This window comes from Homarus americanus, unplaced genomic scaffold (assembly GCF_018991925.1).
Source record: "Homarus americanus isolate GMGI-L3 unplaced genomic scaffold, GMGI_Hamer_2.0 scaffold21914, whole genome shotgun sequence".
NCBI classification, from domain to species: Eukaryota; Metazoa; Arthropoda; class Malacostraca; order Decapoda; family Nephropidae; genus Homarus; species Homarus americanus.
The window spans coordinates 1745214-1759727 of NW_024719665.1; the positions used below are offsets into that span (position 1 = coordinate 1745214).

The 14514-nt window shown below is 36.0% G+C and overlaps 2 protein-coding genes across 2 annotated transcripts in view; both read left to right on the forward strand.

The window, feature by feature from the left end:
- Positions 1-1878, forward strand: part of LOC121860210 (nose resistant to fluoxetine protein 6-like) — a 31783-nt gene extending 29905 nt beyond the window's left edge. The window contains exon 18 of the mRNA XM_042357290.1: positions 1459-1878. The gene's annotated coding sequence lies outside the window, so the exon portion shown is untranslated. The remainder of the gene's footprint in view (positions 1-1458) is intronic.
- A 3159-nt stretch (positions 1879-5037) lies between these two features.
- LOC121860212 (eukaryotic translation initiation factor 3 subunit A-like) overlaps positions 5038-14514 on the forward strand; it is a 29843-nt gene continuing 20366 nt past the window's right edge. Inside the window, exons 1-7 of the mRNA XM_042357293.1 lie at positions 5038-5193; positions 8995-9191; positions 10553-10726; positions 10860-10985; positions 13110-13250; positions 13450-13702; positions 14246-14426. Of these exons, the coding sequence (XP_042213227.1) occupies positions 5145-5193; positions 8995-9191; positions 10553-10726; positions 10860-10985; positions 13110-13250; positions 13450-13702; positions 14246-14426 (1121 nt within the window). The 5' untranslated portion in view covers positions 5038-5144. The remainder of the gene's footprint in view (positions 5194-8994; positions 9192-10552; positions 10727-10859; positions 10986-13109; positions 13251-13449; positions 13703-14245; positions 14427-14514) is intronic.

Genomic DNA, 14514 nt, shown 5'->3' on the forward strand with positions numbered 1-14514 from the left:
ACTCCCGGGTATTTCCGGCTACTACAGGAAAAAAGTGCCCGCCTTAATCAGCAGTCTACAGTGGCAGCGTACCCAGGTAGGGACAGGAGAGAACGCTCCCTCTGGGGAGTTCCCTCTTCGGCTTTCACCAATAGATTTCCTAATGTAGCGCGTCTAAGAAAAGCTGTGTGAAAACACTGGCTGATAACAGGCCTATATATCAACAAGAATGATCGGCCTTAAAAGTGAAGATAACGAAAGAGTTTGGACAAATGATCATAGTATTATCGACCCGTATATATACTCCAACAGTACATAAAAGCACCCTTTATATGCAATTCGTCAGTCTGCATCACAGTGAAGAAGAATCATCAGCAGGTCACCGTGACCGTAAATACTCGCATTATGTCTCTAAAGAAACCTATTGTGAGTACTGTACTGTATTGTCCATCATTAGTTGGATAACTTCTCTTTCCTATGTTACAAGAGTTTGTGTTGCGTGAAGTTTTAGCTTAAAGTTCCTTGTGTACTTTTTCTTTCTTTCTGTTTTAAAGGATCCTCCTGGAAATAAACACCTGAGAGTTTTGTCAGCTATCCTTGGTCAAATTGCCTGACTGTTTGAACATTGTTGTATACTTGCACTGTATCGGCACTTACGATAACTGTTTACTCTCACGGCCTACGCGCATGCACCGTATACCACCTACTTTGTCTATATTCATGTTGGCCTGTTTACAGTACCTGCATAGTTTATATAAATGCTTACCCAACTGTAAACCTGTACGACAATTTTACTAAATTATTATTATTATTATTATTGTTATTATTAGTATTATTATTATTATTATTATTATTATTATTATTATTATTATTATTTGTGTGACCAAAGCTTTTCCAGTGAGGTGAACTGCTTTTGTATTGATAATATCTAAGGTGAATTTAGTCACTTTATTAGTATCTAGCAAAGGAACTTCACATTTATAGTACTAGTAGTAGCCAGTGTAGTGACGAAAAGCCCAAATGAATTTTTAAATTAAACCTCTTATTTCCTTCAGTATTCAAACGAGAATTATGTGTTAATAATTAATATTCTGAATTTACACGAGGTTTGGTATTTCTCAAACTATAACGTAGAGTATAAAAGTACTACATCAGTGTAATAAACGAGAAAGTCAAGAGCAGTAGCAGTGACCAGCAACAACACAGTTGATGACAAAGATCTATAGTGATGCGCCCGCCAGGACACTTGTCGACTCCTTATTGTCTCGAGGTTCAAGTTGCTGTGGTTGATAGTCATATTTACTTATTGTGGCAAGTAAGTGAACTCTGGGTCCGGGGGGGGGGGTGTGGGTAGGTGTAGGGATGATTTACGAGGACTGTTTTAGGGTGATGTGGGGTAATTATTGTGCCTTGTTGCGTTCTGTATAATTGGACGAGTCAGGTGAAAAAGCTAGCATAAACTTTTTTTGTAAAACACAGATTTTGGGAATGACAAAAGGAAGAAGACATACACTTCCAAGAATAGAGATTATACCACAGGAAAGGGATATCTGAAACCTCCTAAATTCCGAGTTTGAATTTAATTGAACCTGGAGAAGAAATCTTTCATAAGGGGGTCCATTAACGACCACGTAACATACCATTGTGAGGCAGGATTTGCAACATTATCACTGAAAAGGACGAAGCATCGAAACAGGCTGCAGTCTGAGTATGATCTACACTACAGCTTGTCTGCCACAACATCTCGCTTTGAAGACCTGCTAAGAACAAGACCGTCAGCCCTCTCATTAGTTTACATTTTATGAAATTATATAATAATATTATTAGTTTGAGTACAGTATATTGTATTACTATTGCATTATATTCCTTGTATATACTTATAAATAAAGAAAAAAATATTATTGTATTTCTTTTATACTGTGGGTGGCAAGCATGCTAACCGATCTAGTTTTGGGTCGCGTCGAAAGAAGTTCAAGAACCACTGTCCTATAAGGAAGACGGTGTTCTAATTGTGCTGTTATTATGGTTGCAGCCTGCAGGTCGCCGCCCAGGCCAGTACACAAGCCTTTGTACGACCATACTTGCCAGCCCCCGTACCATAACTATGGGTAGGCCACAAGGCACTGTCTTCACCCCAGCTCAGGACTCTGGAATTTCAAGATGTTTTCGGATAAGTAAAGATCGGTCACTTCTCAATAAGGAGGAAGTTAAACTCTTGGTGGCCAAATATCATAGTTTCTTAATAAAATGTTTAGTTTAAGCCACATTATTTTATCTTAGCCTCTTGTGGCTGACAAGAACAATGATGATTTTCTTTATTGTCTAACAGAACCGCACACAATATAATGCTAGAGACAGGGAAATTCAGGTCTGTTGATCTGTGGCGTGAGATTCCTACAGTATGCATCAAGATGTTGCTTCTCGTTCTCAACCTGGTCTGACATGTGTCTGAAACAACGTGACCTCTGGCAACGCCGCTGTGTGGTACACTCCTGTATGTTACCTTCTTCCTGTAGCCATTTGCAATAGTTAGGGGTAGGCTTCTCGAATCCCCTATTTAGTGGGTTTTTTCAGGCAAATATGTCTTTTATTCACAGCCCTATTATCTACATGTCTCTTCGTCTTCCTCTTGATTTTCTCCCTCTGACTGACTATTTTCAGGCTCTTGGTCGCTTCCCGTCGTCACACTACAAGATCAAATCATCTCATCCTTACCTCTCTCAATCTTACTGATCATACATGTCGGTCTCTGAATGACACTCCATACGTCCATCGTAACATCCTTAATTCCTCACCTAATTTCCCCCTAACAACATCTCCTTCCTCAGTGTATCCTAGAAGTTTGTTCCACACGTCACCGTTGGCCTAATTGCTGTATCATGCACCTTTAGTTTTAATTTCCTTGGCACCCTTGTCACACACAGCATTTTGACTTTCATCATCCGGTCTCTTAGCCCTCCTGTATGATACTACCGCTCATTGTCCCTACAGTCCTACACAGTTCCACACCCGCCATACATCACTGGCACCGCGTATTGCTAGTGATCACCGTATGGTTAGTGTCCACCACTCTACTGAATCATTCACGCAGTAAACATTAGACATAACATGTTCACGGATTTTACATCCAGTTTTGATCAAGTGTTCTTCTGGTTTGACTTCCCTGCCTCCCAACGCCCTACTATTCAAGTCAGGCAAACCGAGAATCCACCTTGTTGCATGAATAAACCTGGTGAAGTATGCTTTATCATTGGTTTGCCAGTATTCTGTTGAACTGGTGTACTGTACCAATAACACGGAAGTGAAAGCATTCTTTACCGCGGTCACTCACTCGTGTCTTGGCGATTGTGCCTTAGTAGGCTAATTTCGTCGACAATCATCGTAAGTTGTATATTCAGTTAACAGTTCGAAAACTCAAACTGTATTGAATTTTCGCTGATTTGACTTATTTTAAGTGTCTTTTAAGTTATTTTACTTATTTCAAGTCATCAGAAACCCGATGCCAAAAAGAGAACTAAATAGGTCACAGACCCTTGAACGTGGGGGTAATAATGACAATAAAATACCTTTTTTTTCGAAGCATTTGACTACTGTACCTCATGTAAGTCTGAAAATTAAATTGGAAAGATATGGAAATCAGTATGCAATGGGACGAAATAGTCACTAGTTCCAGCCACAAGCGGTACACCACAAGGCAGTGCGCTTCGACTGATGTTGGTCATTTGTTTCATATAATACTGAGTTATTTAGGGATATAAAAACAAAATCTAACCGACTGTGAAACACTACAAAACGATCCCTATCTAATTCAAGCACAAGCAGTCACAAATTTATATGGTCCATCTCTCTATGACCTTTTCGAAAGTGTAGCGCTTCCTGACCAGAAGTAATGATAATACTCTTTGGTTTCTGATATGCCAAAAAAAATGAGCACTTGTCTGAGAAGGTAAAAAGGACAACTACAGAACTGATATTGTTCTCCAACACCTTCCTTACCAAGAGACATTATAACGTCTGCAATTGCGTAATTTCTTACCACAGACAGCCAAGTTGCCATCTTAGAACATCTAAAGGTTAAACTACAAAGTATTCAAAACAAGATGGTGAGATTTAATCTGGATATTAAAGCAAGATATAATATTGGTCACGAAGTTCTGCAAACATCGACTTATTAGGTATGCAGATAGAATAAAGCAGCAGTAGAGGCTGAGTACGCGTTATGGATTTTCAATGAACTGTTTCTAGAGTATTTCACAGCTTTAGGTTGAAGAAGCTATATGTTTGGAAAATTGTCAGGGCAAACATTTTGGAATGAGGGTTGTGAACTTTTGGGTTAATTTGCCAGTGTAGTAACGGCGCAGATTCAGATATATTTTGGAACAGTACTTGCCGATCAGTGGCGAAGAGGAAGTAAAGTAAAGAGAAGGGTGCTATCCTGTGTAACATCGCAGGTTTTCTCTGGGTACTCCGGTTTCATCATGTTATAACAGGGGCAGTTGACGTTATACTGTTAGTGCTGCTGTGTAAGGTCTAACCACGCAACACGGTTAGTAATTACACAAAATCCAACAGCAATTAAAAATTATGGGAGCTAACTAGAGTACAGATCTACCGGCCGAACAGCTAATAAATAAAATAAATATATATTGAGTAATAAGACTAAGAACACGTAGTTGTAAATTTCCTTCTTTATTTCAGTCCTTCTGCCATACTCAATTCATAAAGATGCTATACCTAATTATCAACTATATTTACTATTTTACATCCCTTGATATAATAAATATTTTTTATATATTTTTTTTCAATTTTAAAGATTTTAAAATGAAAACTGATAAGTAAATTTTCAGTCATAAGATGGATAATGTTAAATAAAAATTCGAAGGGCTGAGATGTCGGATGCTGCTTTACATTATTCGAAATAAAATAAAGATAAACTTTAAATTTATATTTTTGTATGTATATTAAAATATAAATTCCTTATATCTATTAAATATGTATACCTTAAGGATATGTTCTCAAAGTTTAATATTTTCACAAGATGTTAGACTCTAGCCCGTCACTTCCTTGAGGCGACGGAGTGGCTGGTGTGGCGGCCAGGTCCCTACTGTGTTTTAGTCCTTAAAGTGTATTTGGGTGGCTCACCTTAATGCTGTAAAACCTTCACGATGTCGAGATCATATCAGAGACCGGAGAATGCTCTTAAAAGGGCCAGTGGTGAGTTGTAGACATAATATGGTAGACATGTTTATGTTCCAAGCAGCTGCTGGTGTCCGGGGAAGAATGTGTTTATATATATGGCAGGATGAATGCTTTATGTTTATTATATCATTCACTTTTGTATAGCGTGAAAGACATACTAGTTATTCCAGCAGTTATCAAGCTCAGAATGACTTTATTGATGAAGTAGACCAGTCTTTGATAACATGAGTCCCTGGCCACCACATGATGGCCAGCCGGGTGTACACTCTCCAATGATTCACCACAGTTGTCATTCTTTCCTTGTTTTCGGGTTAATGAGTTGATGTTTGAGGACCATTCTTTCCATATTTCGATTCCTGGGGCCTTTATACTGAAGTGACAGGCAAACCAAAACTCTTAGTATGTATACAAGCTTAAAATTTTGACGTTTTCCCTTGATGTAGCAAATGTCATTCTCATTGTTTGGCTCCATTGGTAGTCTTATGCTTAGCTTATTTGTGTACTGTATACCAGCCCTAAAAATATTTAAATTTTGCCCTATTACGAATTAATCCTTGGTAAAGAGAAACCACACCCAGGTATTATTGCACAAGTCACCTGTTATTGAATTTTGAGAGATTTTATGGTTGAAATCAATAGTTTAGTCAATTATAAGACAAATTTCTTGTATGACTTTTCCTTCACAAATGACATACTGTATATATGCCCGGGGGGGGGGGGGATAATTGACTAAACTATTGATTGCAACCAAAAAACTTTTAATGCACATTTGCCCACAACCACACACTGGATCAATATGTTGATATGATATGATAGTTGTCATCACAAGGGTTAATATTTAGTAGTTGCCAAGCAGGGAAATATATGTTGATAATTACAGCTATAGGGAGATGGAACAAAAGACAGTATTGGTGGTGGAGATGGTTTGCAGTAAAAAATGCTTATGGAATTGCACCAAAATTTATGGAGATGTTATTTGCATGATACTGAACAAGGAAAAGGCAATGCACAAAACCTAACCTAACTGGGGGCTCCACCTTTTGAACCCCTGGGCATATTAAGCAGAAAATCTTACTTTTATATCAAATAACAATGAAAGCAGTGTTCTTAAAGCCTCATTTTGTAAATTTTGTTTTATTGGTTCTTGCACTGAAACACATTTCTTCTTCATTGTTAGTTCCTTGTCGCATTTTGAACACTTGCAAATCCTGTCAACGGATACACCCTATTTCGTCACAAACCCATTTCGTCACCACTAACAGACTGTTAGTCGCTGGTATTAGAGTGACAAATTGTAAGTTATTATTTTACACGAATAGAAATTACACATGTACAGTATACAGACGTTTCGAGAATTATTGTGTTATTATACATGAATATTAATTATTTAGTAAAGAAAACGATTAAAACATTGGTAAATAAACAAAATACAGAATAAATGAGGGTGATTGCTTCTTCTTTATTGATTTGCAATTACAAATAGTTGCTGAGCACAAGCTAAAATTGTACACAGGAAAAGCAAATCATGACAAACATGTCCGTCTCAGGAAGCTGTGGGATGAATATGAAAAGAAAATATTACCGCTTCTAATTTCCTAAAAAATTGTCAGTCTTCTTCCAAGCTTGCATGAGTAATAAAATTTATTTTTTATTTTTTAAATTTTAGTCTTTCACACACTGAGTGAGATGATTGCAGGCATATTTAATGTTTTTACTTTTGTTTTATTTTAGACTTTAATAAATTGTTTAAGTGAGATGCTTGCATGAGTAGTAATGTTTTTATTTTTTTTTATTTTCTTTAATAAATTGTCTTAGTGAGATGCTGGCATGATCCAATGTACTGTTATGCCGAGGCATAATTTCGTAATACAATTTTGTAAACTAGGTGTTTTGATTATTTTCTATACCAAGCAACAGTTATTTAGGCAAATTTAGTGAAATTTTCGTGTATGTATACAGTAGATGTATTAATTATATAAGAATTTTCAGGAATGTATTGTCCTTGAAACTGTGATGGGAATGAACGTGGTGACGAAATGGGTAAAAACAGTGGTGACGAAATGGGTAAAAACAGTGGTGACGAAATGGGTAAAAACAGTGGTGACGAAATTGGTAAAAAATTTGGTGACAAAATGGGCACACCCCCTGCCAACTAGTCCATGTTGACAGATGAACTCATGGAGATCGACATCATTCTCCACAAGCACAAATAACTTGCGATACAGAACCGAACATGATGCAATAACACCATTGAAAGAACAAAAAGTATACGAACATGCAGCTCGCTTAGAATCCAATGCTACTTGAAAGAAATTGGAAATGTATCCAAACCCAAAATGTGGGATTCAAATCCAGCTACGTATATGAATCTACCCATTATTTATAGAATAGGTTCAGGAACCATATTTGTGACAAAGGGGGAAAAAAGGGATTTGCACAGGCCATTAACAAGAAAACCAGGAAAGTGAAGTCTATAAAATTTTAAACAGAAGACACTCGAGCCAATATTTATGGTAATAAAACCCCCAATGAAAGCCTCTGTCGTTACTTTTAATGTTTACATAGACTGGAATTTTTATCTTAAGAGTGGATGACATTAAGCTTTGCCATGGGAGAATTCTTGACAGAATATTTACGGTAAAAAATTTATTTCTTCGTTTACAAGTGTGGAGAGATTTAATTTCCCTCATCTTTCATGATCTGTCTACTACAGGTGATTTATGAATATAGATAAAGAAAAACACTAAACACTATGAAAACCTATTTTCCATAGTAATTTCCATGCATGGCAACATCTTGATACTGTGTTTACTTGTACACTTTTTTCTGAGTATATGAAAGAAGCACTTCAGATCTTGTGAGATCATGGCTATAGAGCACAGTGTATCCTTTCCATGTTCAGTGCATGATGCTCTCAAATGCCTTTGTCGGGACCCCAAGTATCTCTTGATGCCACAAAGAAATATCTGTAACAAAAGTTTTTCATAACTGGGGGTTTTACGTTAGATAGCAAATCACCGAATGAGAAAAAAACATATAGGCAACTGTACAATACTTTAAAAAAATTTAATATTTTTATAAATTTTACGATACAGGGTACCTTTAAATTATTATTTAAATTTTTGGGGCTGGTAACATGATTCACCATTATCATATCTAAAGAATTAATGTTGCATATGTTGCAACCAATTTCACTGGATACAGCATGATATAACGAATTGTTTGCAAACCAACATAATCTTTAGAATTCACCTTCATGTATTGACAATAACATGTAAAGATGTTAGGAAAGTGATCAGTAAATGAAATTAGCAGTAATAATAGCCCTGATTGAGTAATGGTTAAGAATAAGGGTCCAGGATTTCCACCTACCCAAGGAAAATATCAATAGAAGAAAATTTATTTCTTGACTCAAGAATAAAGCAAATTGCCAGAGTAACATGTCTGGTTAAGGGAATGTTTATCAGTTACTAGGATTCTTCTTTAACCAGCTGACTGCTATGTAGTTAATCCAGTTAAAGGAGACTACAGTACAGTAACTTGATTTGTTTTGGAGAGGGTCGTTTACAGTAGAATCAATTAAGGGATCAAGAGTTTTTTTATTCCTGGTGTTCAGATGGATTTACTATGTTACAGGACAGTACTGGAGTGTTCTTAGGCTCTGAAGCATTTTAGGCTAAATTTCTGTATAAACATAATACTCCATCACTACACTACGGTGGAAAGTTTACACGACATTGGCTATAATTGTATTCTTATTATTTATAGATCAATAATATTGCCATTGGTAGTTATGTTTACTTTTTTACACTTCAGAATTCATTGATGTTGGGAAACCTAATAGGGCCTTGGAGGTCCTCTATGAAGTCATCAAAAGAGGCAAGATGCGTAACACCTACTCTGAGAAGCTTCTGGAGCCTATTATGTTCAAGTACTTAGAGCTGTGTGTTGACCTCAAGAAGTCTCATCTGGCCAAGGAAGGTCTCTACCAGTATCGAAACATTTTTCAGAGTGTGAGTGCAGTATTTTTAACATGTATTACTCATTATAAGTTAGGGGTTATTGTACTGTACTGTGTGTGTGTACAGTACATTATACAGTGGTCCCTCGGTTAACGAACAGTTCTATTAACGAAATTTTGGTTAACGAATTACCTCCCATAAGGATTTTCATTTCGGTTAACGAACAAAACTTCGATTAACGAAATCCTTACGACAAACACGTTTTGTTGTGAGCATCAGCTGATGGGCTAGTCTGCCAATTCAGTAATCTGTTCTTTGTTTACATTTGTTTCCAGTGGAGTAAATATCAAGAAAGTTGTGCTCTTTAATATTTGTGCATTTTGTATATTAAAATTATTAGTAATTTTAAAATTAACATATTGATATTATATACAGTACAGGAAACTAGTCTTTTGTGCGCCCATCAGCCGCTTGACCCACCCACCAGGTGTCTTTGTGGCTTTGTTTACAGTGGATTGAACATCGATTTTGTTGGTGTCCTGAATATTTTTGCATTTTTACATTAAAATTATTGGTCATTCTGAAATTTAGTGAACATTTGATAATATATAGCGCAGTGCAGTGTTGATTTAAATAAAATAATCTTGAATTACACCTAGTGAACTTAAAATTTTATTGGTGAAATTACTGCATCAAGCATGGGTTCCCTGAAAGGTGATTTCTCCTCCATCCCCACTTCCTTCTCTTCTCCTTTCTCCTCCATCCCCAATTCTAATTCCCATTGTCATTGTCAACCAGGAACCTTGTACATACACACCTTAAAGTAAGTGTACTTTACTGCATTTTTTTTTTTTTTTTACTTTGTATGTACTTTTTTGTGAGCTGGAACAAATTACCCAATATCCCATTGAAACAATGGATTCGGTTAACGAAATTTTCGGTTAACAAACGACTCTGTGGAACGAATTGTGTTCGTTAACCGAGGGACCACTGTATATGATTACTATATATTAATTACTCTGTATCTGGGTAAAGATTCATTTAATTACAGTACAGAAACTACTGTACCCAACTAACAAAATAAGGTTTTCTTAGTGTATATTGTGTTGTTTCAAGTGAATCTGATCTTCATTTCCATTGCAAATGAGTCTTTCTCCCTATATAAATAGAAGTACAGTACAGTAGGAAGTTCCGTGGTGTAACTTAAATCTTAACCAGTGTCGGTAGTGCCAGTGGCATATATGATGTTGATTGAAATTATTTTTTATAGTTTTGTTGTACTAAACAAATAATTGGTTTTTCACTAATTATTGAGAATAGTCAGTGACTTTTGTCATCTTTATCATGATGGCATAGAAAAACAAAACAACAATACGTACTGTAGCATTTATTCAGTGAAAAATGGCCCTTAGGTAAATGTGTCATCCTTGGAGACTGTTGTGCGGCACTACTTGTCTCTGGCTGATGAGCGGACAGAGGCTGCCCGTAAGGAGAGCCACCAAGCTGTTGTGGATGTTGATGATTTAGACAACTTGGCAACACCTGAAGAAATTTTGTTATCTGCTGTTTCGGGAGAGGATGCTCAGGTTTGTATTTGCAAACATATATTTTTAAGTCCTAGTTGTGTCTGTTATTTAAAATACTTTTTCTGTACAGTGAAGTATGTAGCAATATTAGTATATTTGTGTTTTGATATATGTACTGTTATATGCCCAACAGGACCGTAGTGACAGAACAATCCTCACACCATGGGTCAAATTCCTCTGGGAGAGTTACCGCCAGTGTTTGGAGCTCCTGCGTACAAACTCGCGAGTTGAGCGACTCTACCATGACATTGCCAAACAGGTGTGGTCTGATTATTGTAATCTTAGCAATTAATCTATCATTACCAAGATAAACCAAGATATTGTGAAGAGTTGTATCACATTACTGTACTGCTTATAGATCATAAGTGTTTTGTCATAACTGAGTTGGCAAAATAACCTGCATGATCTGTATCACATCACAATATGAAATTACTGTACACACCTGTATAGCATTTAGTTCAATTTGTTCATTTTTGTTTAGTTGTCTGACCAGGAATAATATTCAATAGCTGTTAAGAACTGTTTCAAAGAACCTGCTGTATAATGTTAATGCTATCGAAAGACATTTTACCTGCAGCCACTCTACCTTTAAATCTTTTACAGTTCATCTAACAAAAATATGTCAGTGCAGTTGAACACTATTTTCATGTTATATACTGTGTGTGTATATATATATATATATATATATTATATATATATATTATATATATATATTATATATATATATATATATATATATATATATATATATATATATATATATATATATATATATATATATATATATATATATATATATATATATATATATATATATATATACACACACACACAGTATGTTAACAAAATTTCAGTTTACGAAATTCTTACGAAATCATGTCAACATGTTTTCGCTTGCTCACCAGCTGGAATATTAGTGCGCCAGTGCAGTAATCGGATTTAGGGCTTAAATTCGTTCCCATTTGAGTAAATATCAAGAAGGTTGTACTATTTAATAATTTTCCAAGTTTTATATTAATTTTTTTTAGTAATTTTAACACTTATTTAACATAATTGCAGTACAGGAAACTAGTTTTTGGTGCACCGATCTGCCACTTGACTCACCCACCAAGGTGTCAGTTTGTATCTCTGGTCAGTGGAGGTAACATCTTGCTTGTGGCTCTCTTGAACGTAAACTATTTTTACAGTACAATTATTGGTCATTCTGAAATTTAGTTAACATATTGACAATATATAGTGCAGTGCAGTGTTTATTTAAAGAAAATAATCTTGAATTACACCTAGTGAACTTAAGACTTTTTGTTGAGCTGTCAATAAACAGATGCCAGTCAGAGGGGTTGTACTCAATGCCTATTTGGCCAAAAAGGCCATTGACACCAGAGCAGTAACACAGCAAATTGAGTTCCAAAACTTTGAAGAAAGGTGTAAAGTTAGCTGCCTTTTCCTGTATGTACTAATTTTGCAACTAGGATCTAGTAAATTCCACTCCTTGAGACGAGGTGTCAAAACCTCATCATTTTCCTCGGTAAGACCTACATCCCTGACTAAGTCATCCAGTTCGTGCTGATTAGGAAAATGGGGGGAGTTGCTTGAGTCTGCTACATGAAAGTCAACATCCTCGCCCTCTTCAGAAGATGAAAAGTCAGCATTTGAAATCGCTTTGCTTTTTAACAAAAATCCCCAAAAGTTGCATTAAAATTGAGAAAAAGTGTGATATTGCTAATTTTTTTAAAATATTGATGGCATGGCAAAACCAATGGCAGATTAATAATCAGCATGTCTAAATTAGTAAAGAAACATATCAAAATCAACATAAACAAAGAATTGTTGCACAGTGAATCATTCAAATGCAGTCAGTAAAAATTTTAACATAACAGCATTGGGAATTGTCTTGGTGGGCATAAAGAGAGTTATGGGAATCATTCCTAAAGGTAAACATTTTTGAACTCCATACGTATCCAGTACCTCCCACATTGTTTTTTGCTCTATCTTCTACTTTCCTAGATCCAAAAATATAATTATTTTTTTTTCTGCCTTATCATCATCTTTAAAAGTAATATTCGGTTGATGAGCAAAGTCAGACTGAAGAAATGGCTAAGAATGTATTATAGTAGTACAGTACAACTCTCTTAATAGTGAGCGAGGGTCATTGATATGATTAATCTCAAACCAATGAGTTCTGAAAAGACTATAATTGCATTCCAATTGTCCTTGATTTAAACATTAGTGTACATAGCACTGAATGCTTTTGCCCTTAATAGGAATAATCACTTTTGTTGCAGTGAATTCCTACTGTTAAAAAAATTTGAAGAGTAATTTTTTTTCAATTCTGGTAAATACTGCAGACACTGACCAGATCCTGTATATTATCTTCCCATTTCAGGCTTTCAAATTCTGTGAGAAGTACAGCCGTAAGACAGAGTTTCGTAAGCTGTGTGATAACTTACGTACTCACTTATCCCACATCCAGAAACAACAGGGGTCAGCAACAGCTGTTAACCTCAATAATCCAGAAACTCAGCAAGTAAGGGGGTGTATGGTCCTAGTACTTTGTAATGAATTCTAGTTTAATGGTGTAAATGGGAAAGTTTTTCATGACCTCTATGCAGCTCAGCAGGATTTTGGTAAAATAGTTGTTCCCTTTAAAGTTGTATTCAAAGATAAGCTTTTCTCCCCACACCTGGTTTGAATTACTTATATTAAAATGTTTCATTGCATTGAAGATGAATCTGGAAACACGTCTGGAGCAGCTCACATATGCCATCAAAATGGAATTGTGGCAGGAAGCCTACAAAGCCATTGAGGATATCTCAGACCTCATGAACAAGTCAAAGAAGATGCCTAAGCCACATGTAATGGCCTCTTACTACCAGAAGCTGTCCCTTGTATTTTGGAAAGCTGGTAATATGCTGTTCCATGCTGCTGCCCTCTTCAAGCTTTTCCAGTTATTGAGGGACCAGAAAAAGAATATCACAGGTGAGAAAAATGGAGAAAATTTTACAGGAGTTAGTTTTAATGTCAGGATTATTTATCTATAGAGTTTTTGAACTTACTTTATTATGTTATGTAAAGGTTGCCTCATAAATTAGTGGAGTGTGGTGGCTGATTGTGCTTTGCCTCCCTAAGACCATCCAAGATGACTGGTCTTAAGTGAGCTAATGACATTCTACTGTACTGATTATGTTTTCTATATGAATTATTGCATAACTTAGATATGCTCATTAAATGTCCAGGGAAGGAGGGATAATGTAGGATTTAACCACTTGAGTTGTAACAGTCCTACAACCATAGTGGAAAGCCACAGCCAAGGAATTTAGAAATTTTCCAACGTGGACTTTGGTTAAATTCTGCAGTCAATAGGCATAAAATTTCTTTTCACTCTAGTTTAGTGTGGTAGCCAGTCTGTAATGACTGAGAAAGTGTATAAATAAGGCTTTTTACCCTCTATGGTATGCACTGTTATTCATGGGATCTTCTTACATTCTGGTTGATAATTCTTCCTCCGTGTGCTCATTTCAGCTGAGGAGGTTGGCAAGCGAGCATCAATTGTACTGATTGCCACATTGGCTATTCCACTGCCTTCTGCTCACCCAGAGTTTGATAGATTCATTGAGACAGAAAAATCAGCCCTTGAAAAAATTGACAAGCTGGCAACGCTTCTCTCTCTGCCCAAGCCACCGACTCGGGTCTCTCTGATCAGGTGAGTTTATGATGAAAATTTTTATTTACTTATTATTATTTTTTTGTAAAACTTAATGCAAATTGTTTTCCAATACAGTAGGGTCGGG